Source organism: Pelophylax lessonae (assembly GCF_965119305.1).
Source record: "Pelophylax lessonae genome assembly, chromosome: 8".
NCBI classification, from domain to species: domain Eukaryota; kingdom Metazoa; phylum Chordata; class Amphibia; order Anura; family Ranidae; genus Pelophylax; species Pelophylax lessonae.
The window spans coordinates 94,175,234-94,201,474 of NC_138775.1; the positions used below are offsets into that span (position 1 = coordinate 94,175,234).

General features: G+C 46.1%; 1 protein-coding gene across 1 annotated transcript in view; it reads right to left on the reverse strand.

Moving 5' to 3' along the window:
• Positions 1-26,241, reverse strand: part of GTPBP1 (GTP binding protein 1) — a 119,780-nt gene that overhangs the window by 26,890 nt on the left and 66,649 nt on the right. The window contains exons 5-6 of the mRNA XM_082266120.1: positions 18,599-18,722; positions 12,756-12,870 (exon numbers count right to left, since the gene is read on the reverse strand). Of these exons, the coding sequence (XP_082122246.1) occupies positions 12,756-12,870; positions 18,599-18,722 (239 nt within the window). The remainder of the gene's footprint in view (positions 1-12,755; positions 12,871-18,598; positions 18,723-26,241) is intronic.

Below are 26,241 nucleotides of genomic sequence, written 5' to 3' on the forward strand. Positions count from 1 at the left end.
AAAAAAGGTATGCACAGAGGACAAGGGCATGACCTACAAAGCTAGACTACAGAGGCCTGGTGCTTGAAAGCACAGAAAACTACCACAGACCTGGTGGAATGAGCGCGTAAAAGATTTGCCCCTGAGAGTGCATCCTCTTGCAATCCTATTTCTTATCTATTGAGCAACGAAGGACTTGGAAGTGTGGCATCCTTTGCAAGGTGCTGAGGACAGAACAAACCATGAGTCAGTATTCCTGAATGAAGCTGTTCCTTTGAAGTAAACCGCTCGACCACAGCCCAGTAATGTCCTTTTGATGCTTTGGAGCAGGGTAGAAGGATGGTGTTCTCATTGAGGTGGCCACTTTAGGAAGAAAAGTCAGTCTTAGGCCCCTTTTACACTGTGGAGTCCGTCAGGGGACTCTGTTTTTCTCAGCGGGGGGATAGATCCGCCGATCCCCCACTGAGCAGGCGGATGCCAGCTGTGTCTCTGCTCTGTGTGCAGAGACACAGCTGTCAGGTCCCGCTGTTCTCTATGGGGGAATCGAATAGGAACGGACCGTCTGTCCGTCCTCACCCCATCCGATTCGATCCGCTGGATGGATGTAAAATAGGGCTTCCATCTGTCCAGATTTGACGGATCGGATGTTAGCGGACATGTCTCCGCTGACATCCGATGCGCCATAGAGATACACGAGTCATCCGTTAAAATCCGCCAAAAAAAGAGGACAGGCGGATCTGAACAGTCCGCCTGTGTGAAAGAAGCCTTAGGCAGAACACTACCTTGTCATTGTGAAGGATGAGGAACGGATCCTTACAAGGAAGCGGCCAAACTCTGATATGTCTGACAGATGGGAGAACAACCAAAAAGGTCATGTTGCAGGAAAGATCATCTAAGGGAAGTTCCTTGATGGTTCTCTGTCCTGTAGAAAACACTTTAAACCCAAGTTAGGATCCCAAGGAAGCACAGGGTTCTGCAAGTGTGGCTTGAAGAGAGATACACATTAAAAAAATGTAGATAGGTGTGTGCCTTTCCAAATCATGTCCAATCAACTGAATTTACCACAGGTGGACTCCAAACTAAGTTGTAGAAACATTTTAAGAATGATCAGTGGAAACAAGATGCACCCCAGCTCAATTTTGAGTGCCATGGCAAAGGATGTGAATACTTATGTTCATGAGATTGCTTTAGTTTTTTTTATTTAATTAGCAAAGATTGCAAACAAACTTCTTGCACGTTGTCAAGAATGGGTATGGAATTTGAGGAAAATACAGGACTAATTCTCTCCAACAGCGACCTGCAAGACTTTGCGGCCAAAGGCAGCAAACAGATTCCAACATATCTACCCTATAAAATTTTGTGAAAGTGTGCACGGACGACCAGATGGCCACCTGCAAACTTGCACCACTGACGCCAGATAACAGAAGGCCCAAGAGGCACTAAGTGCCCTCATAGAATGCACCTCATAGAAAAACAGAGGATCCTGACCTTTAATACAATAGGTCTGCACCACCGTCTGCCTGATTCATCGGAAATTATGACAGCAGGCGCGTCCAGCCCCTTACAGGAACCATCCATAAGGACAACCAGTGAATACAATTTTTGGGAAAGACGTAGGCGCCGCCAGATACACCCCGATTGCCCGAATCACATCCAAAGAATGTAAGGCAATCTCTTTAGGATGCTTAGGCTTCGAATACAAGAAAAGCAACAAAATTAGGGATGCACCGAATGTTCGGCGGCCGAACATTATTCGGCCGAAAATAGAAAAAATAGCACTTTGTGTTCGGCCAAATAAGTCAAAAGGCCGAATAATTTTGTGCCGAACAATAGGGCTGAACGATAGTCGATATATCGACTATCGTTCTGTGGCCGTAGGCGATATTCATATCGCCGAGGTCACGATATTTACATAGGCAGGGGGAAGGGACTCGGAGGAGGACAGGAGGACTCACAGACTTCCGTGAAGCCGGGACACTTCAGCGGTGAGCATACATACATTACTCACTCGTGCACTGCAGCCCGCCCCACACATTCAGTGAGTCTTACTCTCCTCCCTAGTTTTTTCAATGGCACATTCAGGGAGCCAATCACGTCGTGATTAGCTGCACAGCGAACCAATCACGCGTGCCTGCACACCTGATTGGTTCCGCTGTGCCGCTACTCACGGCGTGATTGGCTTCCTGAATGTGCCATTGAAAAAACTAGGGAGGAGAGTAAGACTCACTGAATGTGTGGGGCGGGCTGCAGTGCACGAGTGAGTAATGTATGTATACGGCTGTGCTCCTTTCCAGGCTCCTACTAGTCCACCTCCAGCCTCCTACTACCACCACTATGAGAGACTGTCTGTCACTGTATAATCTGATCGAGTCCACACTGACACTGACTGTCACTGAGTAATTGATGTTACCATATTAACCCTGACCTGCCCAGTGCCCTGTATCTGCAATTAAAATTTACGAGAGAGAGAGAGAGAGAGAGAGAGAGAGAGAGAGAGAGAGAGAGAGAGATATATATATATATATATATAGAGAGAGAGATATATATACATATATATATATATATATATATATATATATATATATATATATATATATATATATATATATATAGAGAGAGAGAGAGAGAGAGAGAGAGAGAGAGATATAGAGAGAGAGAGAGAGAGATATATAGAGAGAGAGAGAGAGAGAGATATATATATATATATATATATATATATATATATATATATAGAGAGAGAGAGAGAGAGAGAGAGATATAGAGAGAGAGAGAGAGAGATATAGAGAGAGAGAGAGAGAGAGAGATAGAGAGATAGAGAGATAGATAGAGAGATAGAGAGAGAGAGAGAAAAATTGGCAAAATAAATGGAAAAAATGCGAAACACCGCGTTTGGTATTCGGCCTTCGGCCAAGCATTTCATTATTATTGGGCTTCGGCCAAGAATTTCATTTCGGTGCATCCCTAAACAAAATGCTTTTATTTTGAATGGAAACAAGGGGAGGACCTTAGGAAGGAAAATGGCAGAGACGAAGCACTGTTATCCCTGTGAACCACGAAGTAAGGGGAACAAGACAGCTGTCAGCTCAGACACCCTCAGTGCAGAAGAAAAAGCCACCACGAAGGCTACCTTCTGAGACAATGCAAGCAGAGGAATCTCGCAATTATTATCCAACGGCGGTTACTGAAAACAGACAGCACCCAGTTGAGATCCCAGAGGGCAACAGAGAGCGTACTAGGGGAGCAAAGTGGCAAACCCCCTGAATAAAGGTGCGAGCCACAGAAAGCGTGGCCAAAGGACAGAGAATGCAAACCGCCAATGGTCGAACCTGGCCCTTAATGGTACCCGAGGCCAGGTGCTGCAACACCTCGTTTGAGGAAACCAACTCCGAATCACCAAAAATGAGCGGGACTGAGCCCTAGGGGATTCACGTCTGCAAATTATACTTCTGAAAGGCAATGGTAAAATTACCAAAAGTAGATTTACTAGCTTGCAGCAGTGTGGGAATCCCCAATTCAGACAACCCTCTAGCCTGCAGCACCTGGTTTCGACAGCCAGGCCTTTAAAGCCAACGACCACAAAGCAAGATGGAAAATTGGCCCTTGAGCCAACAGATCTCCTCCAAGAGGAAGTTACCAAGGAACATTGATGACCAACCGCAACTGATATGCATACCAAGACTGGCAAAGCCAGTCAGGAGCCACTAGGATGGCCGTAATCCTTTCTGCCTCTAGCCTACGCAGGAGCTTTGGCAGAAGTTTCAAGAGAGGAAAGCCGTATTTCAGATGACACTAGCCTCAAAAGGAGCCACCAGTGTGTCCGTGGTGACAGCCAGAGGATCCCAAGATCATGCCACAAACCCAAACACCTTCCTGTGGAGACGAGAGGCCAACAGGACCAACTCTGGAGTTCCCCACCAGAGACACCACCAACGAAACGCCTCTAAGGAGATGTCCAGTATATCGATTGGTAGTCTGGATTCTTCCAGAGACAAGACCCCATGAACACAGTGTCAAAAACACACCATCCTACCCGGACAGGCTGGCATCCATGGTGACCACCGTCCAGTACAGGGGGAAGGAGGAATCACCCTTTCGAAGCGTCAGTGACGGAAGCAGGGACCTTCTCGTACCCCGGCTCAACAGAATCAGATTATCTAGAGACTCTGAATGATCGCTTCACATAGCAAGAAACTCTTGCAGAGGTCTCGTGTGAACAGATATTGGAACTTGTCCCATAGGGGAAACACCCTGGCTGAGTCTGAGTCCAGAACAGACCCAGATAGTCCAACTAAGTGGATGGAACCAAGCCCAATAATTGGAAATTCAATTTCCAACCAAACTCCTACTGAGTCCGCACAGTAAACTCCAGATTGTCCGTCAGAAGATCGTAGAAGATCATCCAGGTAATCCAGTACCGCAATCTCCCGCTGACGCAACAACGCCAACACCGGGGCCAACACTCGTGGAAGCCCGAGGGGCTAAGGTGATACCTCTTGACAATGGTCCTTGCCCTCGGCAAGCGGAGGAAGCACGGATGACCGACATAACGGAATATGACGGTGAGCCTTCTTAACCACTTACCGCATACTAACGTAGGTCTACGTTGGTAAACTTTGCGGTAGTGTACCGGGATGATGCCTCTAGCTAGTGGCACCATCCCGGTACCGTGGTTTAGAGCCGACGGTTGGCTTTCCGTCGGTACCGACCGATGCGGCTCGGGAGCCGCTCGATCGGTACCCGGGGGGCGGGAGGGGACGCCCCCCCCCCCTCCCGCCGCCTTCCGTGGCTTTGCCCGGGGCTCCCGTCCCACCGGGAGCCCCGAGCACCCTGCCGGCTGGATGGAGTCCCGATGAATGCCGGAAACGGCATCGATCGGGTCTCCGATGACGTAACCCGGAGGCGGCGTCCATGACGTCACTTCCGGGTTACTGTGCTGCAAAAGGCGGCAAATTTGAAAAACGGCTGTATGCAAAAATGCCGTTTTCGGCGTTTTCATACAGGGAAGTGTAGTGGAGGGGTCGAGGGTCTTTTAGACCCTCGATCCCTCCATGAAGTGTACCTGTCACTACATATTGGTGTCACAAGGGATGTTTACATTGCTTGTGACAGCAATAAAAGTGATCAGATTTTTATTTTTTTTTTAAAACTTTAATAAAGTTAAAAAAATAAATAAAATAAATGGGGAAAAAAAAAAAATTTAGCCGCCCCCGTCACCGTTAGCTCGCGCACAAAAAAAAACGTATACGGAAGTCGAGCCGCAAATGAAATCGCTGTTCAAACCACACATGTGAGGTATCGCCGCGATTGCCAGAGCCTGAGCAATAATTTAAAAAAAAGAGCTACACTCTAACTCAAAACTGGTAACCGTTAAATAAATTTAAAGCGTCGCAGATTGAGATCTCTATTGACCGTAGTTTGTCGCGATCCCATGGGGGGGCGCAATTTTAAACCGTAACATGTTGGGTATCTATTTACTCGGCGTGACATGTTCTTTCACAATATACAAAATAAATGGGCTAACTTTACTGTTTAGTATTTTTTAAAATTAGTGAAATGTGATTTTTCAAAAATTTTCCAAAAAAATGGCGCTTTAAAGACCGCTGCGCAAATACCGCGTGATAAAAAATATTACAATGACCGACATTTTATTCTCCAGAGTCTTTGCTAAAAAAAATATATAATGTTTGGGGGTTCTAAGTAGTTTTCTAGGAAAAAATACTGGTTTTAACGCGTGAACAAAAAGTGTCCGAAATAGGGCTGGGGCTTAAGTGGTTAATATCGATAGAGGCCAGAAGATCACCCATGAGGTAGGGATGCCACTACCGTACGATTGGCCTCCATTTGAAACATCTGTACCTGCACAAAAAACGGTACAGAACTGGAGGTCCAAGATTGGACATACCACACTTTCCTTCCGAGGACCTGGAAACATGTTTGAAATAAAAGCCATGAAACAAACATTTTGATACTTAGACCGGAACAATCACCCCTTGTAGTAGCAAGTTTTGCACTGCCCTGATGAGACCTCGCAGACGGTCTGGGGATAAACGCAGGTTGGAAGGAGAGAACGGCACTAGAGTAGAAGATCGAAAACTCGGTTTTGTAGCCAGGCCGATCAAATCATGGACCCACCAGTCTGATCAGGGAGATCCACCGGCCCGGAGGACCAAAGACGTCCTTCCCCCACCTCAAACACGGGTGATTGTGCCCCTTCAGGCAGAAGAGACCTTGTCCGCAGGTCTGGAAGGACCTGCTCTCGGTATATCAGACCGGGTCTGCAAGGAACCTCCGGAGGAGGTCCTTCCAGAGAGACTCTGAACAGGCGATTCCCAAAGGGAAGATCACACAAGGCCTTCTAGACAGGATGGTCCGCAGACCAGTATATTAGCCATATCATGCGCCGAAGGATATTGCTGTCAAGGACAGCCCGGAGACTAAGGGAGCCGCATCGGGAGAGGCTTCACAGACGAACTGCAAGCCCTGGACCAAAAAGCCTGCCAGCTCCGCAAGGGCTGGTGGAGACTGTTCCCCCTTCCAGATCCCAGCGCAAAAGCTGTGCCCATTTGCAAAGGTCAGGAACACCAATGCTATAGTAAACACCGGCCCAAAGACCGAACAGACAACAGTAAAACATGTGGTGGACCAAAGTCCTGACAAAAGGATCTTTTTAAAAACAGGAGACTCCTCCACCGCAATTATGGTGGATCTATTCAGCTTGAAAACCTGAGAGTCCCCCTCATGTACTCCGCAGAGACTCCTCAGGGGATACCATCAGTCCAAAACGCTCAGGTACCGCCATATTTCCTTTAGAACAAGTCCACTGATTCACAACAATTTTGTTACAGTGGGTGGGAAAATGGGAATACCTTTGTCGCTTTTGAAGAAATGTGCCCAAAGAGACCGGCGCCTCTAACGCAGCAGCGGCTGCATCCCAATATTTAAAAATGACCCGCAACAATACAATCAGTATATCCACCAGCGGCTCTGCATGCACATGTGCAGTAAAAGAGGAATCATCCTCACCGTCCGAGAACCCGAAGTGCGTGGGCGCAGACCCAGCAGAGTCGCTATATACTAAGCTCACCCTTAGAACATAAGCAGGGGAGGTCACCGACCACAGTCCTGCAAGGCGATGCCGGCCAAAGGTCCACAAAAGGACCACCTAATAGACTCGCAAAAAGAAAAAAGATGCAAGAGGGTCGCCCTCCATAAAGGGCATAATAGGACATAGCCCCCCGTGATGCAAATGCGCGGGCAGAGTACCCTCACCCACACAACGGCTGCTAAACTTTGCTAAAAATTGAAGCACCCCCACAGCGACCCCCAGTTCAATGGAGGAGCCAGGCTGACCATATGGTCCCCCCTTGCCCATCCGCAGCTCTTTTAACCCAGTAAGCAGCTCGGACAGCCTGGTCAACAGCTCGGACAGCCAGCCTCGGGCAGGCCGCAAAGCCGTGGCCTAAGTTTGGGGCTCGATCTGGCCACGTGAATTGCGTGTCCGATGGCAGCTCTGTTAGCTTGATCAGCAGTTCTGACAGCTTGGCCATGCACTCGGACAGCTAGTTCTGACAGCTGCAAGTAGGCCGCAAAGCCACAGCCTCAATTTGGCCATGTGAGTCGCGTGTCCGCTGGCAGCTCTGTTGGCTTGATCAGCAGTTCGGACAGGTTGTTAAGTCATTTGGACAGCTATTTCCGTCATCCTCGAGTAGGCCGCAGAGCCGCGGCCTCAATTTTTGGTCTCATCAGGCTGCGTGAGGTGCGCATCGGTCGGCAGTACTGTCCACTAAATCGCAGCTCAGTTAGGAGCTTGGACAACTGGGCCAGCCAGTCGGACAGCTTGGTCAGCCATTCGGATAGTCAGGAGGAGTAGGCCGCAAAGCCGCGACCTAAATTTTTGGCCCGATCAGGCCGCGTAAGGTGCGCATCCGCCGGCAGTACCGTCCGCTATATCACAGCTCAGTTAGAAGCTCGGACAACTGGGCCAGCAACTCGGACAGCTGAAAGTAGGTCGCAAAGCCGCAGCCTAAATTATTGGCCTGAGCCGGCCACGTGAGGCACGGACCCGTGGTGGATTAAACATCCCCCCCCCCACCCCCCAAGCTCAATAATAGCCACAGGGAGCCCAAAAGGACATCCCTGCTTGAATCACTAGTAACCCTCATGTGCGATTCGGATAACCCGGTTAGCAACAACCACATCCACCCCTCCACCCTTCTGGAGCGTGTGGCAAAGACAGCTCCTACCTCACCGTGTGGGGGTGGGTTGGGTCCAAAAGACCCACTGTGACTGCTTAGAGGGGCTGGGGGCATGGAAGGAAACCCGGGGGTTGGACCATCCCAGGGAGGGGCCCATGTCCACCAGGGAACCATAAAGGGAGGGGGCGGACACTACTCCCTACACCTTGGAACCGGGGGGGTTACCACTCCCGGCGGATCGTCCCCATCTTGGAATGGGGGGTGCTGCGGCCCAGAGGTACGCTGCGACTCAGACCACAACCAGGTCATGAGCGTTCTCGTGAGGCGTTTCACTTGCCGCCCAGCCCCCGTCCTGTGGGGCTGTGTCGTGGCTGACCTAGTACGGAGCTGCTGTCTGCAGGCGTTCGCTGGCCAGACTGGGGAGACCGTAAGGATCTAGGATATCCAGTGAGTCACCCAGTCTGGCAGTTGATTGAAATTCTCACTGGAACAGACTTAATTGAAGAAAGAAAACAAAAAAGGAAAAAAGATCAGTTTAAAAAAAAAAAAAAAAAAATGCTAGGACCAAAGATCCCAGCAGGGGGCTAGGTCATTACTCCTGACTAGGCAGAAAAACAAAAACTGAAGAGCTAGAGCAGGAAGTGGGAATATACCCCCTGGGACTGCCCTATGGGCGTAGTCAAACGCTTAACTCTTTTCCGCCTAGTGCCTTACTCCTGAGAGCAGCATAACCCAAGGGTCGAAAGAAGATATGAAGCTGTGCCCGTCAACGAAAGAGAAAAATAGATTTTAAATACTTCACTATGGGATTCCCTTGCTTCTTTCTGGCTGTGTGTAAATGTCGCTGTGGTGAATTTAAGTGAAGCGATTCAGCGGCTGGGCCATGCGCCCAAGTCTGACAGGCTTGAGTCACATCCAGCTGTGAGAGGGAGCCATCCATCCAGGTGGGATCCATTATTCTAAAGGGCTGTTAGACCCCTTGATTTGTAGGGTCTAAATGTTTGGTAAGCTGCTTTGTTTGTATAAGATGGCTGGTGCACATTTGGTGTGAAGAATTTGTATTCAAAGTGTACTACCTGAATTCTAATTTTTTCACTGGAATTTAATATGATGTATGCACTTTTATGATTCATGTGATATGCGACACTAAAATTGAAAAATAGTCTGGTGTGGGAGGCACTCAAGTATGCCCAAACTTTGGACATAAAGTTCTCTTCATAGAAAAAGTATGAACACTTATCAGATTATTCCCTGCAGGTTCAGGATTTTTACATTTTTGCCAGCATTCGATATTTTATCTGTGTATGAATAAAAATAGGATTTTAGTACTTACCATAAAATCCATTTCTCTTTCGTTCAACAGACACAGCGCTCCTTAGATCATCGATACTGGGTTATATTGCCTCCTCCAGGAATAGGACTAGGCAGAACAAAAAACACCTGGCTACGCCCATGGGCTTTCCTTAGCTGGTATATACCCCCCCCCCCCCCCCCCCACTCTGCTCTAGGTAATCAGTTCAGTAGCAAGCAGTATTAGAAGTATCAGAACTCCATAGAGAGATGGGTGCTGTGTCCGTCAAACTCAGAGAAATTGATTTTATGGCAAGTACAAAAATCCCATGCTTTCTTTTGTTTATCGACAGACACAGCACTCCTTAGATCATCACTACTGGGAGGTCCAAAAGCAGTGCCAAAAGGAAAAATGAGGGGTGGGGAAAATAACCTAAGGCTAAACATAAGAGCCCTAACCAGGACACAAGAGCCTTAACTGGGTCACAGGAGACCCATCTGAAAAATAAAAATTCAAAGAAAAAAAAAAAAAAACACACCCCTCAAGAGGGAACATGCCCTCTTAAACAGCAGCCTGCAAAACTTTATGGCCAAAAGAAGCATCCCCAGATGCCAAAGTATCTACTTTGTGAAGTAAGCTTTGTGAACGTATGCACCGAAGACCAAGTGGTCGCCTTGCAAACTTGCAATATTAATGCTGGACGGGGGTCGGTGAGGAGATGTAACCCTGAGGCTCCATAAAGAGAGAAGACCTTGCAGTACAAAAACAATCTTTTGGCAACGCTAAAGGAACTCCAAGGCTCAGGGGAACTCCAAGGCTCAGGGGAGAGTGATATATATAGAGAGATATATATATATATATATATATATCTCAAGCATCTCCCGGACTAAGGGAAAATGGCTGCCGTGACATCGGGCTACACATAGCTGCCAGCTGCAGACCAGCCAGACCAAGGGAAAATGGCCACCATGAGGTCTTCGGACTTCTTCAAAATGGCCATCGGCAGCTACAGATGCTGAAGCATGCTGCCTGGATCTTTCCTGCGCCCTCTGCAAGGGGACCCTCCCCTGAAGGTACTGTACTGTACACAGATAAGAAACATGTTAGGGAAGACTCCACTGCACACTCTGCACCGGTCTCTGCAATGGGACCCCCCTGCACTACACGCACACTGCAACCAGTTAGGGCATGCACCTAGGGGTCTTCTACACTGGGACCCCTCCAGACTACCAGGGCAGGGCACACACTATCCCAGGACCCTTCCAGAGTGGGGATGGCAAGGGAGACCCCAAGGATCTCCGCTGCATACTCTGCCCTGGGACCCTCAGCAGACTCCAGGTCCAGACTGGGAGGAAAGGGAGTGGGGGAAGCCAAGCTCAATGAGGTATTTCAGGATGGGAGGAGGGAACCTGCAGGCAGGTCCGACCGTACCTGGAGGTTACCCACGTCCATCCCAAAAAACTGCCAAAGGGGAGAGGAGGGACTGTACTTACCCTTCCATTGTGCGGGTGACGCTCCAGACAGAACTCCTTGCCACCGAAGCGGGGGAGCTTTCGGCCAAGGGAAAACTGCGACTCAGACCCACGCCCGGTCGTATGCGACCCTGCGAGACGTTCAACTTGCAAACCAGCCTCTGTCCATAAGGGTATGTTGCGGCCGACCTAGCGCGTAGCTGCGGTCTCCAGGTGCTTGCTGGAGGGGGGGGGGATGGAGAGCCACTTGATCTAGATTATCCATCCCGTCGCCCAGAAACACAAAATGTAAGGAAGGAGAAAAAAAAAAAATGCTAAGACCAGAGATCCCAGCCAGCAGCCTAGGTCCTTACTCCTGACTAGACAGATTAAAACTGATTACCTAGAGCAGAGAGGGGTGGTTATATACCAGCTAAGGATGGCCAATGGGCTCAGCCAGGTGTTTTTTGTTCTGCCTAGTTCTACTCCTGGAGGAGGCAATATAACCCAGTAGTGATGATCTAGGGAGCGCTGTGTCTATCGAGCGAAAGAGAAAGCTATGTTTTAGGGCTTAGCGGTTTCTGCGCGTAGATAGATTGTGGCACAGCTCTCGCACTGATTTATCAGTCAAGACAGACAATACATGAACTACAATGCAAGGGATTGCCATGTATCCTGTTTAAATAAATAATGTGTCTTTTTTGGAAACCCAAAATATGCTTTTGAACTGTAGTTTTTAGTCAAGCTTACCTGTACTGACTGGCAGATATTGTGTAAAGCAGCATAAAGGATATCTTTGCTTTTTGACACATTATATATGAAAACACCATTACAGCGGAATTAAACCCACCAATTTAACTGTCTCCCAAGATACACGGTAAAGTTACTAGTGAGCTTAGGTCAACCCTCAAATGAATGGTCAAGGCTAGAGTAATAGCTGATCACATGTGTAGCGTCTTGGCAACTGCATATCAAATAAAGGCCAAGATGAAAGCTTCCATGGCTATAATGGATTGTAGGGTTTAGTTCGGCTTTAAGCTCAGTATACTCTTTTTTTAGTATGCACATGAGCATTAAAGGGTATGATTTTTCCCTGAATGAAAACCACACTGGCAGAATTTCATCCAAGAAAGAAAAAAAAAAAAGTCCATTCTCCTTTGATCTTGTCACTACAGTTGAAAGACTTAATTTGACTCCCATTAACTATCAGAAATGTAAACATTCCAAAAAACGCATTAAAAAAAAATTACTGGCGTATGGCCAGCTTTAGGGTCCATGCACACTGGGCATAAATAAATGCTGCTTATACAGGCATTTGGTCATTTTTATTTCAGCTTGTATAAGCAACTCTATGTTAGCCTATGTGTCCATGCACATTATGGTGTTAAGAGGCATATTTGCCGAAGAATGCTGCTTATACAGGCATTTTTTTTTTTTTTTATTCAATCTGGATAAGCAACCCTACTTTAGCCTATTTGTCCATGCACATTTGGGCATTTAGAGGCATATTTGTAGAGGAGTGTTTTTATGCAGAAGAAAACATTACAGTAGGCATTTTTTATGCCGCTTTTCCTGCCAGACGTTCAGGCATTTTTTTCTGCCCCTAATGTGCATGGACCCTTAGTCTGCTAAAAATCCTATGAACGAGTACAAAGCTACCTCTAATCGGCTGAGGCGGAAAGGCAGGCTACTGACATCATAAACTTCACCAAAGCCAACTTTTACGAGCCTAGTGTCCATTTCTCTTATAGGCCTCATAAGAACCCTAGGTGGCTTAATCTCAAGCTGTGTTGCTCAGTGGATATTACAATAAAACTATAAGCGCATTAAAACCAGTACCTTTCTGAGCTGAAGTTGGAGGCTGTTACAATAACATCATCTTTATTTTGTACCAAGACTGGAATCTTCCTGCATCCAGGAGATTTAAGCAGCCTCTGCAGAAGTTTTAGAGTTTCTGTAAAATGAAAGGATGACAATAATGTATTTGAATTGTTGGCGGAAACTGTACTGATGTGATGAATTTAACTTTCTAGATCTACTCTGGGATGCATCCGTCACAGAAGACCTACGTTCCTGTAATTTGTCCCTGAGGGTAAAGGGTCTAAAAAGAGAGTACCACTTGGTACAGCAATCAGCCCGTTCCAGCCTGTCATACTAGAAGACCTGCACACTGCACCTATGCCTCCCTGCTAACACCCACCTTCCACCCACCTTCATGGGCAAGGGCCGTTAACAGTTAGTTATTCTACGCATCTTAACCACTTCCAGCACAGGCCTATTCTAGCATTCCACTCCTACATGTAAAAATAGTTTTGCTAGAAAATTACTCGGAACCCTCAAACATTATACATACACACACACACAATATATACAGTACAGACCAAAAGTTTGGACACCTTCTCATTCAAAGAAATTTCTTTATTTTCATGACTATGAAAATTGTCACGAGTCACACTTCAAGAGGTAGTCACCTGAAATGGTTTTCACTTCACAGGTGTGCCCTGTCAGGTTAAATAAGTGTGATTTCTTGCCTTATAAATGGGGTTGGGACCATCAGTTGTGTTGTGCAGAAGTCAGGTGGATACACAGCTGATAGTCCTACTGAATAGACTGTTAGAATTTGTATTATGGTAAGAATAAAATCAGCCAAGTACAGGAAAACGAGTGGCCATCATTACTTTAAGAAATGAAGGTCAGTCAGTCCAAAAAGTTGGGAAAACTTTGAAAGTGTCCCCAAGTGCAGTCACAAAAACCATCAAGCGCTACAAAGAAACTGGCTCACATGCGGACCGCCCCAGGAAAGGAAGACAAGAGTCACCTTTGCTGCGGAGGATAAGTTCATCCGAGTCACCAGCCTCAGAAATCGCAGGTTAACAGCAGCTCAGATTAGAGACCAGGCCAATGGCACACGGAGTTCTAGCAGCAGACACATCTCTAGAACAACTGTTAAGAGGAGACTGTGTGAATCAGGCCTTCATGGTAGAATATCTGCTAGGAAACCACTGCTAAAGAAAGGCAACAAGCAGAACAGACTTGTTTGGGCTAAACACAAGGAATGGACATTAGACCAGTGGAAATCTGTGCTTTGGTCTGATGAGTCCAAATTTGAGATCTTTGGTTCGAACCACCGTGTCTTTGTGCGACGCAGAAAAGGTGAACGGATGGACTCTACATGCCTGGTTCCCACAGTGAAGCATGGAGGAGGAGGTGTGATGGTGTGGGGGTGCTTTGCTGGTGACACTGTTGGGGATTTATTCAATATTGAAGGCATACTGAACCAGCATAGCTACCACAGCATCTTGCAGCGGCATGCTATTCCATCCGGTTTGCGTTTAGTTGGACCATCATTTATTTTTCAACAGGACAATGACCCCAAACACGCCTCCAGGCTGTGTAAGGGCTATTTGACCAAGAAGGAGAGTGATGGGGTGCTGCGCCAGATGACCTGGCCTCCACAGTCACCGGACATGAACCCAATCGAGATGGTTTGGGGTGAGCTGGACCAAAAAACTTTTGGTCTGTACTAATATATATATATATATATATATATATATATATATATGAGCCCCTAGGTCAGTGATGGCGAACCTTTATGAGCCCGAGTGCCCAAACTGCGACAGAAAACCAACTTATTTATGCCAACATCCATCGCCATGCAGCACATCGCACGGCTCCATCACACTGTAAACTTCTAGTACATAATATGTATTGCCCTTCAGCTTACAACTCTGTTGTCCGGCTAAATCACATCAGTGAGCTACACATTACACATCATCATGTAACTCATAGCACACCTACTCACAATGCATCCCACCCTCCATACAGCTCATGGCACACTTTCCTCTCCCCGCTCTGCAGCTCACCACCCCCTTCCCCCCTCTGCTGGGATACGGCAGTGGTGCAGTGACACTCATGTAGCCCATCATGCTCCCTCTGCCCACACACCAAAAGCAAACGCACATAGCACAGAAAACGGTCACATGGCGCAGCTCATTACCAGCAGCTCTGAACTCATCTCTGGGCTTTCTCCCCAATGGAATGAAGCGGGTGCATTCGGCAGCCTCCGGGCAAACAAACACCCACTTCTCCTCCCACGCTAGTCCATTGGCTGTTTATTCCCTAGATGAGGGAGGTGATTGGTCGCCCAGTCGATTGGCTGTTCATCCCACGGCTGGGGGAGGTGTTTGGCCGCCCTTCCTGCTGGGTCTGTGATTTGGTCCCACAGCGTTTTCTCCAAAGAGTTGTTCTCTGAGTAAAAGTGCTGTGAGTGATCTGGAGGAGGAAGAGCAGTGCCAGGACAGTGCATGGACACTGGGCGCTATTTCCTCTCAGTGAAGTGTGTGGAGCTTTTGTGTGCCCGGCCAGAGCAACTCAGAACTATAGCTCGCGTGCCATAGGTTCGCCATCACTGCCCTAGGGAATAAAATGGCGGTCGTTGCAATTCTTTGTCACAAGGTATTTGCACAGCAATTTTTCAAACGTGAAGAACACACAAAAAAGGTAGCCCAATTTTTTTGTTAGGCTGAGTAAAAAGATACCGAACATGTCACGCTTTAAAATAGCGCACACTCGTGGGATGGCGTCATACTTCGGTACTTAAAAATTTTCATAGACAACACTTTAAAATTTTTTTTACAGGTTACCAGTTTAGGAGTTCTTGTGTGAAAATTATTGCTCTCGCTCTACTGTTCACAGTAATACCTTACATGTGTGGTTTAAAAACTCAGTTTACATATGCGGACGCGACCACCCCAAACTCGCTCATCTATGTCTTTATGGACCTTGCTTTTTCACTGGTGCAAAGTCATGTTGGAACAGGAAGGGGCCATTCCCGAACTGTACCCACCAAGTTGGGACCATGAAATGGTCCAAAATGTCTTGGTATGCTGACGCCTTAAGAGTTCTCTTCACTGGAACAAGCCCATACCATAAATCACCCTCCATCAAATGATTTGCACCAGTGAACCTGAAAACTGGCCTAGGCAGGAAGGGGGCAAAAGTGCCCTGTATTGAAGTGGTTAACAGCTAGAGTAGGAGTGAAATCTGAGGGGGGGGGGGGGGGGGGACGCAGGGAACGTGGGGAAAGTGTTTAAGTCACAAGTTTATAAAAAAAAATTTCTTCTACTCATAAAATCTCATTTTTTTCTATTAAAATAACAAACCTGTTATACTTACCTCCTCTGCGCAGTGGTTTTGCACAGGGCAGCCCAGGATCCTCCTCTTCTCGGGTCCCTGTTCGCTGCTGCTTGCCCCTCCCTCCTGTTGAGTGCCCCCACAGCAAGCAGCTTGCTATGGGGGCACCCGAGTCGAGATGCAGCGCCATATATTCATTTAGACACGGAGCAGCTGATGGGCCCCGCCCCTTCTCTCTACTGATTGGCTGAGTTTGATTGACAGCAGCGGGAGCCAATGGCGCTGCGGTTGTGTCTTAACCAATAAGGAGAGAGAGTCCCAGGCGGCTGAGGGATTTGTGGACATCTCTGAAAAGAGAAGGGGCTCAGGTTAGTATTAGGGTTGAATTAGGGGAGCAGCACTTCCAGTGACGTCACTGGAAGTGACGAAACGCATAGCATCACCACGTTGGGTCAGCTGGAACGCAAGCCGGAAGCACTGCTCGCCACTCTGCAAAGGGGATGCGCAGCCCGCACAAGCCGACCACAGTGGTTTTACTTTTTATACAAATTCCTTGCCTTTAACCCATTGTAGTGGGTAATAAAACTTCTTTTAAACATACTGCACTATATGGAGCCTTTTGTTTCCTTTAAAATGGCCATACTACCATGATGTGAGGAGGATCCAGCTTACAAATCCAGACCAGCCCATGAGGAAAAAAAGGGGAATCCATCCCAGCCCAGGGGGAACCTAAGCGCGAATGGTCCTAGTGCTGTAAAGCACATAGGACCCACTGGTTCTGGTAAGTGATTTTACCTAGCCACAATTCACGGTGAAACAGATTGATGTCACAGAATATTAAGGACAATCACATTTAAAGCACCTGTACCTTGAATTGCATTTGAATCATTTAAGGACTTATTTTTGATCTTCTTGAGCACCAAATCACTTTATATATATATATATATATTGGACTTTTATATACCAACAGTCACGATTTATTTATGGTTATTTTTAATATTGCTATATCCTTAATACTGTATGATATTTTTACCACTACCTGAATCATTGAACTATATACTTGGTATCATTCCTATACTATTCACCAGCAATCGCTGTAGTTCGCTTTCTTTAAAAGCTAAATTCTATCCATCTCCTGTATTACCTATAGCGGCTGCTGCAATTATCCATTTATTATACACATTTATTTTATTTAATTTTTTAATCCTTGGCGTGGGGAATATACTTTGTATATTTTTTTACAATGGAGGCAATATGCCTCCTACTTGCTGTGGAACTAAAGTAGGTGTCAGAGAAACAGGATGACCTGTCTATGTCGCTGGTCCCTATATGGTGAGTGGGTGCACATAGGGGAGCACGGAGTGATCACTATTGAGCACCAATTGATTATCTTTGAAGCACAAAAACTGCACTTTATGGACAACTTTCTCTGCACAATATATTGATTGTATATATTTTTTATGGCAGGCCTCGACAAACCCCGGGCGCCAGGTCGCATTTGCGACTAGAATTAGTGACCTGGCACCTGGGGTGCCCTGCAGGAGGTGTCCTGTCCCTTTAGCGCCCCCACCTTCTTTCCCGAGTGCACGGACTTCCACGCCGTCCATAAATTGAGGCCCCCGGCTTTTCAGCCTTCTTTCTTTTTTTTTTTTTTCCCCCTCATCGCCATGCCACAGCTGAAGGCCCCTTTCACACGGGCTGTCTGATCAGGTCCGCCTGTCAGTTTCTCAGGCCGCCATCTGATCCTGCCTGCCAAAAACAGACGGATGGTGGTTCTATTTTCTATCCATCCCGTGGATCGGATCAGACGGCATCGGATGGAAACAGACAGACAGTCTGTTTCCATCCGATTGCTCTATAGAGGAGAGTGGGGTTCTAGTAGTCTTTATGTGTAAATTTAGTACGTTACTTTTTGGAAATAAAGCTTGGTTGTTTGTTTAAAAAAAAAAAAAAACTGGCTCCTAACTTTTTTAGCTGGCTCCTAGATTTCAGGAAAATTTGTCAAGCCCTGTTTTATGGCATAGTTTTTCACCTTTTTTGGCACTGAGCACTTTAAGCATAATTTATGTGTTTATTTATACATTTGATTTGTATGTATAGGAGCAGTGCTGACACCCATTTTCATACAATGGAGGCAATATGCCTCCTACTTGCTGTGGGACTACAGTAGGTGTCAGAGAAACAGGGTGACCGGTCTACGTCGCTGGTCCCTATACAGGGCCCAGGCCTGTAGTGGGTATATACTAGGGAAGCATATGGTCAAAAAAGGAAAAAGAAAATTTGCCAGTGTCCAATCACCTGAAAGTACCAGCCTATAACCTAGGGTCTATGAATATCAAGCATGTGCTCTGTACTGTATGATTAAAAAAGTATTTATTTAGGCTTTTTTCAACCTAGTAAATTTTGGATGAATATTTTGTAGAAAACCAAACTCAAAATTCTTTGTAATTCATATTATGCTTTACCAGGAAAATATATTAATCTACAGTTATCGATCACCGGTCACTGTTTTCTCAACACAAATCACAAAAACGAAATGATCTTTTCACCTTGTAATATATTTGCTGGACACATGTCAATCTTTGTTACCACTACAAAGACTGGAACGTTTAATGCCAACGCCAGACCGAGGTGCTCCTTAGTCATGCCCACTATGCCAGCATTGCTGCCGACCTGTGGAAAGAGTATAAAAAAAAAATATGATTACTCCCAAATAAACTTCAGTCTACCAAATACGTTTTCTGTGATGACAAACAAAAAAAAAAAAAAAAAAAAAAAAAGGTATAATTTAAGCGTATCTAAACCCAAAGACAAAATCTTATATAATGTAGCTTAGACGTGGTAACTGCATGTTTTCTTTTACGTAAACTAGTGCAGTCACCACATCTAAGGAACGGTTAACCGACAAATATATTCGAATTTTCATTCTACCTGTAAAAATCTTTTCTTGAAGTTCATTACAGGACACAGGACAGTATCCAGGAACAAAGCATAGCTGCCACCTTCAGCAGACTGGACACTGACAAAATTGAGCTGTTAGAACAACCCTGCATAACCCCTCTTCCATTCCAAGCAAGCCTCAGCTTCAAAGCAATCAATGGTAAGAGTGGATCATAAGAACAGATGGGCAGGACCAGTGTCATGTAATGTACTTAAAAAAAAAAAAAATAAAATTTACTGGCAAGATGAAAGTGATACATTTATTTGTACAATACAGGTCAAATGATATTCAGGAAAGTAGGTACATACCCAAGCTATACAACATCGGAAGGGTTGGAAAAGCAGCAAATGAAAGAGCAACAAGCCCAAATAACAGAAAAACTTAAAGGGTTTGAGAGGGCTCACAGGGCCACTTGAACCTTACAACTGAAGCTAGCATCAGAAGAGGCCTGAACATACAAACTGGCAGAATTTAAACATTTTAACACATGAAGTGGCAGTCTTGCATACCTGAGAAACAGAGGTTGGGTTCACATAGGTTTAAATACAGTTCACACAGGTTTAAATTAGTTTTTTAATTCACATGGAGATGGTGGAACGATGGTGTAAGACGCAGGTTGTCCAATGCAAGGACCCTCAGGAATGACAAAGATTTGATTTGTTCAAACAAAGCTGTAGATGAGAAATACATTCAAAAAAACAGTGTGCACCACATCCAGATAGTGGAGGATGCCTCCTTAGGATGGCAAGGAGCAGGACAATATCATGGTTAAACTGGAAACCATAGAATATTATGGTTAAACATAGAACCAGGAGGTCCAAGTCTGTCATCTCGATCGAGAGAGGTCTTGAAATACCTCCAGGTGAAGAGACCATTCCCCATAGTTCAAACTGACAACTGCCAATTCTCCAACCCAGGAATATGGACCTGTGACGAAGTCGGAAGTGAGGAAACGCGTTGGGCGTGATTACAAGGCACACTGGAGATAAATTTAATAAATGGATATAGGAGACAATATCACACTAGTGGAGCATTCTCTTATGGTTCACATTTGCGAGCTGTTTGAGAGAAGAGAGACGTTGGATAATGATGATCTAAAGACGGCCGTTTCACTAGTCCTTACCATGAGAATGGGGGGCATTAATTTTTGGCGAGTTGCCAGCTGATGGGAGTGGTTGTCACGTTGGTGGTGGATTCACGGTGACCCAATTATCCTTAAACACGGGACCCTCATTTATCTGATATTTTTTCACCAATTCATTTTTTCACAAGAACTGTACATGGAGTTGTATGGGACTATCCTATTTGAAGATTTATTTGAAAATTGACACTGTATATTTTCACGGTTTCACCAATATGATATATTATGTGATTTATTTATTTATTTGCACATGCACTTTTCTAATGCACAGCTGAGTGATTGTAATTTTGTGAATGGGGATCACTTGGTATATTTAATTATTTTATTTGAAGCTGCTGCTTTACATTTGTATTTGAGCTTTCTGTGGACCTACTAGAAATAGGAGTCACGACATACTATTTTAGCGTGAGAGCTTTTATATTTACTTACAATATGTATCTACCCCACTTGGATCTGTGCATGGCATGGCTGTCGGCCCAGGACTCTGGACCAGCTGCGATCCCCTGCTGCGGAACGTAAGAGTTTATTTTCTAAAAGGGTGTTTTATGGAGGAAGGAGAGAAAATGGGCATGCTAGAATAGCAAAGTCGTATCAATCCTCCCATGCTATAGGAGTGATCCATGCTTCTGATGGCCGAATAGTTAATCAGCCTGAACTCATTACCAATGAGCCGACTCTGTACTATGCCGCCCTATATCAAATCGCACAGCAATTTTTCCTTAGAGGATTTGCATGCCTACTTACACACAGTAAGGCTTCCTGCATTGACGCAGGAGCAGAGGTCTAAACTACATTCCCCATTGACTTTGGATGAGGTGCAGAGGGTGGCTTCCTCCTTTCCTGTGTCCAAGGCCCCTGGGGATGGTATTCCAGTAGAGGTAGATCTTAGATATAGGGAAGTTATTATGCCAAACCTCCTGTAGGTCTTTAATGTTGGCTATGACGCCCACTGTCATCCTGAGTCAATGTCGCGGACCAACAACATTTTGCTTCTGAAACCAGGCAAAGACCTGTTGGATCAAGGGTCTTCCAAGCAGATTTCATTGTTGCAGAGCGATGTTAACAATTTTAGCCAAGATACTTGCCTTACACTTGAATGAAGTAATTCGGTCTATTGTACATGATGATCAAGCGGGCTTTATGCCCACAAATCTACAGCCTTAAGCTTACCAAGGTTATTTAATATGCAAATGCCAGTCGATAATATGGGTGTCAGAGCGCTACTATCTCTGGACGCTAATAAAGCCTTCAACAGTATAGAATGGCAGTATTTGTGGGCAGTGCTGACTAAATTTGGGTTTGGTGAAAGGTTCATTACTTTGGTCCAACTTCTAAACCACGCCCCTAATGCTGCTATTCAATGTCCTTACAGGATCATCTTCCACCTTTGCACTAGGACAAGGAACTAGACAGGGATGTCCCCTCTGTCCACTGCGGTTTGCAGTCGCTATCGAACCGCTGGCCGTCTTGATCCGTGCCAATTCACTGATTACTGGGTTCTGCCGTGGTGACCTCCATAAAAAGATCAGTAGGGCATATCACTTGTTCTGGTGCCTCTTGGTTAGCTGAAATCCTCTTCCATCGATGCAAGCCCCACCTATTGTAATCATCTTGTGTGGTGGGGATAACTGTGGGAGTTGTCACAGGTTCTCATCAAGAGTGTCCGACTATGCGGATCCTTTAACCCCATCTCCGCCATTTATCTAGCTTCTATAAAATGAAACCGGATCATCGGCCTGTCCATTCCATAGAAGTGGGCGCTCATGATGAGAACCTGTGACTATTCCAACCATTCCATAAAACTTCTGACACAATGGACGATTATGGCAGGGGGTATGAATGGAAGAGGAATTCAGTTAACAGAAGAGAAGAGATAGGGACATATTTTACTGACTGAAAAGGTATGTCCTGTGTTCTGATATAGGGTACTATAGAAAGGAGGATGTGCAGACTCCAAACAGTGCATATCCCGAGTGTCTAAAAATGGTGTTGAATTCAAACTGGCACTCCACCTACTGTTGGTTGGGACGAAGTGTTGTGGCTGGTGCCACTAAATTAACTATTTTTGGAAATACTCCCTAGTGAGGTACAGACCACAGGATTCCACCAGAATTCACCCTTCCAGTGGGCATACTCTTACAGAAGTCCTCAAGTACAAGGGGACAACCTAAGCGTGAGCCAAATCCCTGGACCCGTAAAGCAGCCTGCAGCTCCCACCAATGCTACACCATGGGTACTAAGGGGAAATTGCCTAACAATGTCTAGTGCACAAAAGGCACATTACAGGCCGCCCCATTTTTTCCTCACACTGATGTCTGACTATGGCCTTCTAGGCTAGGCTGAAGATCAGCTGACCTGGAAAGCTTAAAAAAAGCCCCAGGGTGCTGCCAGCAAATAAACTTGGTAGCACTAACATGGATCTTTATAAAAAGAAAAAAAAAAACTAACATAAGTGGGAGGGGTTATGCAGGGTTGTTCCTGTATACCATCCTGTGTCCTGTAATGTACAATAAACAAATGACACATTTGGTTGGATACCCTTTACATACAAAATAACCATTTAAAGCATACAAACAACTGAAATACATTTCAAGTGTTCTACCAATTTGCTATAGTCAGATTTGCAGAGATCAGTAAAAGACACGTTCCACCTAAATAAAACTACTGGATCAGACTAAGTGGAAAGTGCAAAAAAGATGATAGAGGGGTCAGCAATGCCATCTAGACTGAAGTTTGACTTGATGGTGTGCATAAGGACAGACTATACTCCAGAAGATTTTAGTCATCTACACCAGCCCATTTCAACCAGCGTGCCCAGGCACCCTGGGATGCCTTCAGGTCCCTTCAGGGGTGCCTTGTCAAAATGCCTAGAAAAAAAAAAAAAAATAAATACCCAAAACTTGTATACAAGATAGGAGGAGAATCAAGCCTGCCTTTTATTAAACACAAAGACACAGGTTTTTATTGTGCACCATTACTACCTTATAGCCGCTGGTGCCCTAACCATCAATGATGTCATCAGTTGATTGAGAGGAGGTTAGGCGCCTGCACAGCAAAACTGTTTGCCCCCCTCCATGAGCACTGGGGTCACTTTTAGAGAGAGATAAACTGAAGAGGAACACTGGAATAAGACCAGTCAGTACCACTGAAAAGGTGTGTTTGCTTTGGAAGAATAAATCACCTCTAAACGTGGGGTATCCAACATGCCTGGTCGTTACAGCCAAATGTAAAAAGGAGTTTATTTTTTGTAGATTTTAGATTGCATGCAGAATTTTAAAAGGGTGCCTTGATTGAAAATAGGTTGAGAAACTGATCTACACAGACCTTTTGATCTTCACTGTTTTGAACATAGTTAGGGTCCCTTGTATCAAACACATGGCCAAGACAAGACCGCTGCATTAAAAAAAATCTGTAGTTTTAAACCAACTTGGCAAATCTTTTAACATCAGTACTGTTGGACTAAAGAGGTTTTCAAATTATATCTAAAAGCACCCGCCAAACCAACGATTCATTTCAGATAACACAGGGAATGGGCCAAACCCCTTTTAGCTCTATGATGGGTGAGATTTCCCTTCACTTTCTGTCCTGTAGAAAACAGCAAGTGAGAAAATTTCATAGGGAGGGACTTACATTTATCACGAGAACAACCATCCACATTAAAAGATTTTCCCTTCCTTCCTGTTCTAGTAAAACATTTTTTAGGTAGTCCCTCACTTTCAGTCTCAGTGATAGTTATAGTGATTACCAGGACAAAGTAGTAAATCTGACAGGACACAAATAGAAATAAAATCCTATCCAAGGGAAACTAGATCACAGGTTATGAAGGAGCAAACCAAAAGCATAACAGAATATCTATTTGTTTGCACCTATTGCAACCAAGTACCTCAAGTCAAAGGACAAAAAACAAACTTGACTGCTCACGACTGTAGATACAGTATCTCATTCTACATTAACGCACAGCCTTTCGTTCTCTTTCTTTTGAACACCCTAGTCAAAAAAAAAAAAAAACAGAATTTTTGTAAGAACTTACTTTTCTCTGAGTCCTCTGACAGTCGCTGCCCACTCATACAGTCTTCACTCATGGGACGTCCCAAAGCAGTGTAGACTTGAGGGGTGGGAAACGCAACTGCCACAAGGGTAACGCAACACCCAGGTCAGAGAAGGAACCTTATCACCAAGATAAGGGTAAAAAACACTGGGTAACAGGAAGCTCAACAGGAGCAACAGAACCCAGAAAAGTAAAAAACCAAGGGGTTAATCCCCCAACAGGAAGGACAGACGCAAAACTGTAACGTCCCCCTAAAGTACAGCCGCACTCAACTGTGCGGCCAAAGGAGGCATCGGCCGACGCCAAAAAAAAGCTTGCAAAACATGGTAAAAGTATGCACGGCTGATCAAGTCGCCGCTTGCACACCTGGGACACCAACGCCTAATGGTGAAAAAACCCAAGACACTCACCGCCCCGGTAGAGTGCCGGGACAGGGAAAGGTGGAACCTGTTCCCCAAGCGAATAGGCCAGTACAATCGTCTGCCTGATCCATTTAGAAATGGTTGCCGCAGACTCAGCCGTACCCTTCCGAAGTCCCTCAGGAAGGACAAAAAGAGAATCCGACATTCTGAAGGATTCAGTAGACGACAGGTAGACCCTGATCGCCCTGACAACATCCAAGGAATGCAAGTCAAACTCCTTAGGGTGCTTAGGCTTCGCACGCAGCAAAGGCAAAACAATATCCTCAATGAGATGGAAGGCAGAAACCACCTTAGGAAGGAAGGATTGATGAGGTTGCAAGACCACCTTGTCCCTAAGGACAACTAGGTAGGGAGAGCGGAAGGACAAGGCCGCCAACTCCGACACTCTGCGAGCAGATGCGATAGCCACTAAAAAGGCAACTTTCCGTGACAGTGCCAGCAGAGAAAACTCCGATATTTTCAAAGGGAGGACGTAAGAAAACAGACAGGACCAGATTAAAGTCCCAAGGAGCTAACGGCGCCCTCCTAGGGGGGCCAGATGAAGCACACTGAACAAAAGTGCGGATCAAGTAATTTGATGCCAGGGGGCGCTGGAAAAGAATAGCCAGCGCAGATATCTGACCATTAATAATGGGCAGCGGCAAACGCTGATCCACACCGGATTGCCGGAAGGCCAACACCCTCGCCACCGAAAAGGAGCGAGGATGGAAACCCGGAGATTCACATCAGGCAAAATGAGCCTTCCAGGTACAATAATAAATCTTACCAGAAGAGGCCTTCCTAGCCTTCAGGAGGGTAGGAATGACCGCCGACAAGAGACCTTGATCTCTCAGGACCTGGCTTTCAACAGCCACGCCGTCAAAGCCAGCGACCGTAAAGCAGGATGGAAGATCGGCCCCTGCGACAGCAGATCATCTCGTGAGGGGAGCCGCCAAGGAGGCTCGACGACCAGTTGCATGTCGTCCGTGTACCAGGACCGGCGTGGCCAGTCTGGAGTCACTAGGAACACCTGCTTTTGGTACTGAGGCCAACCTGCGAAGGAACCGGGACAACAATTGAAGCGGAGGAAAGGCATAGATCAGACAATACTGATTCCACGGCACCAACGTGTCCGAGGCGTCTGCCAGAGGATCGCAAGTTCTTGCCACGAACCTATCCACCTCGCTGTTGAGATGAGACACGAACAGATCCACGTCCGTGCACACAGCATCTGAAAACACCTCCAGGTGTAGGGACCATTCCCCTTGGTCCAGGGTCGGGCGGCTCAGATAGTCGGCTTGCCAGTTCTCCACACACGGAATGTGAACTGCCGAAAGTGCCGAGACCCGCGTCTCGGCCCATGACAGAAACTTGGCCACTTCCTTGGCCGCCCGGGCATTCCTCGTGCCCCCTTGGTGATTGATGCATGCCACCGCAGTGGCATTGTCCGTCTGCACACACACAGGGCGGTCCTGCAGACGACCCGACCAATGCAACAAACATAGGTCGATCGCTCTTAGTTCCAACACATTTAACGGCAGAGAGGATTCCTCTTCCGACCAAGTGCCCTGGGCTGACAAAGTGCCCAGAATACCGCCCCAGCCCGAAAGGCTGGCATCCGTGGCGATCACTGTCCACGGAATTGTGCAAATGGTATCGCC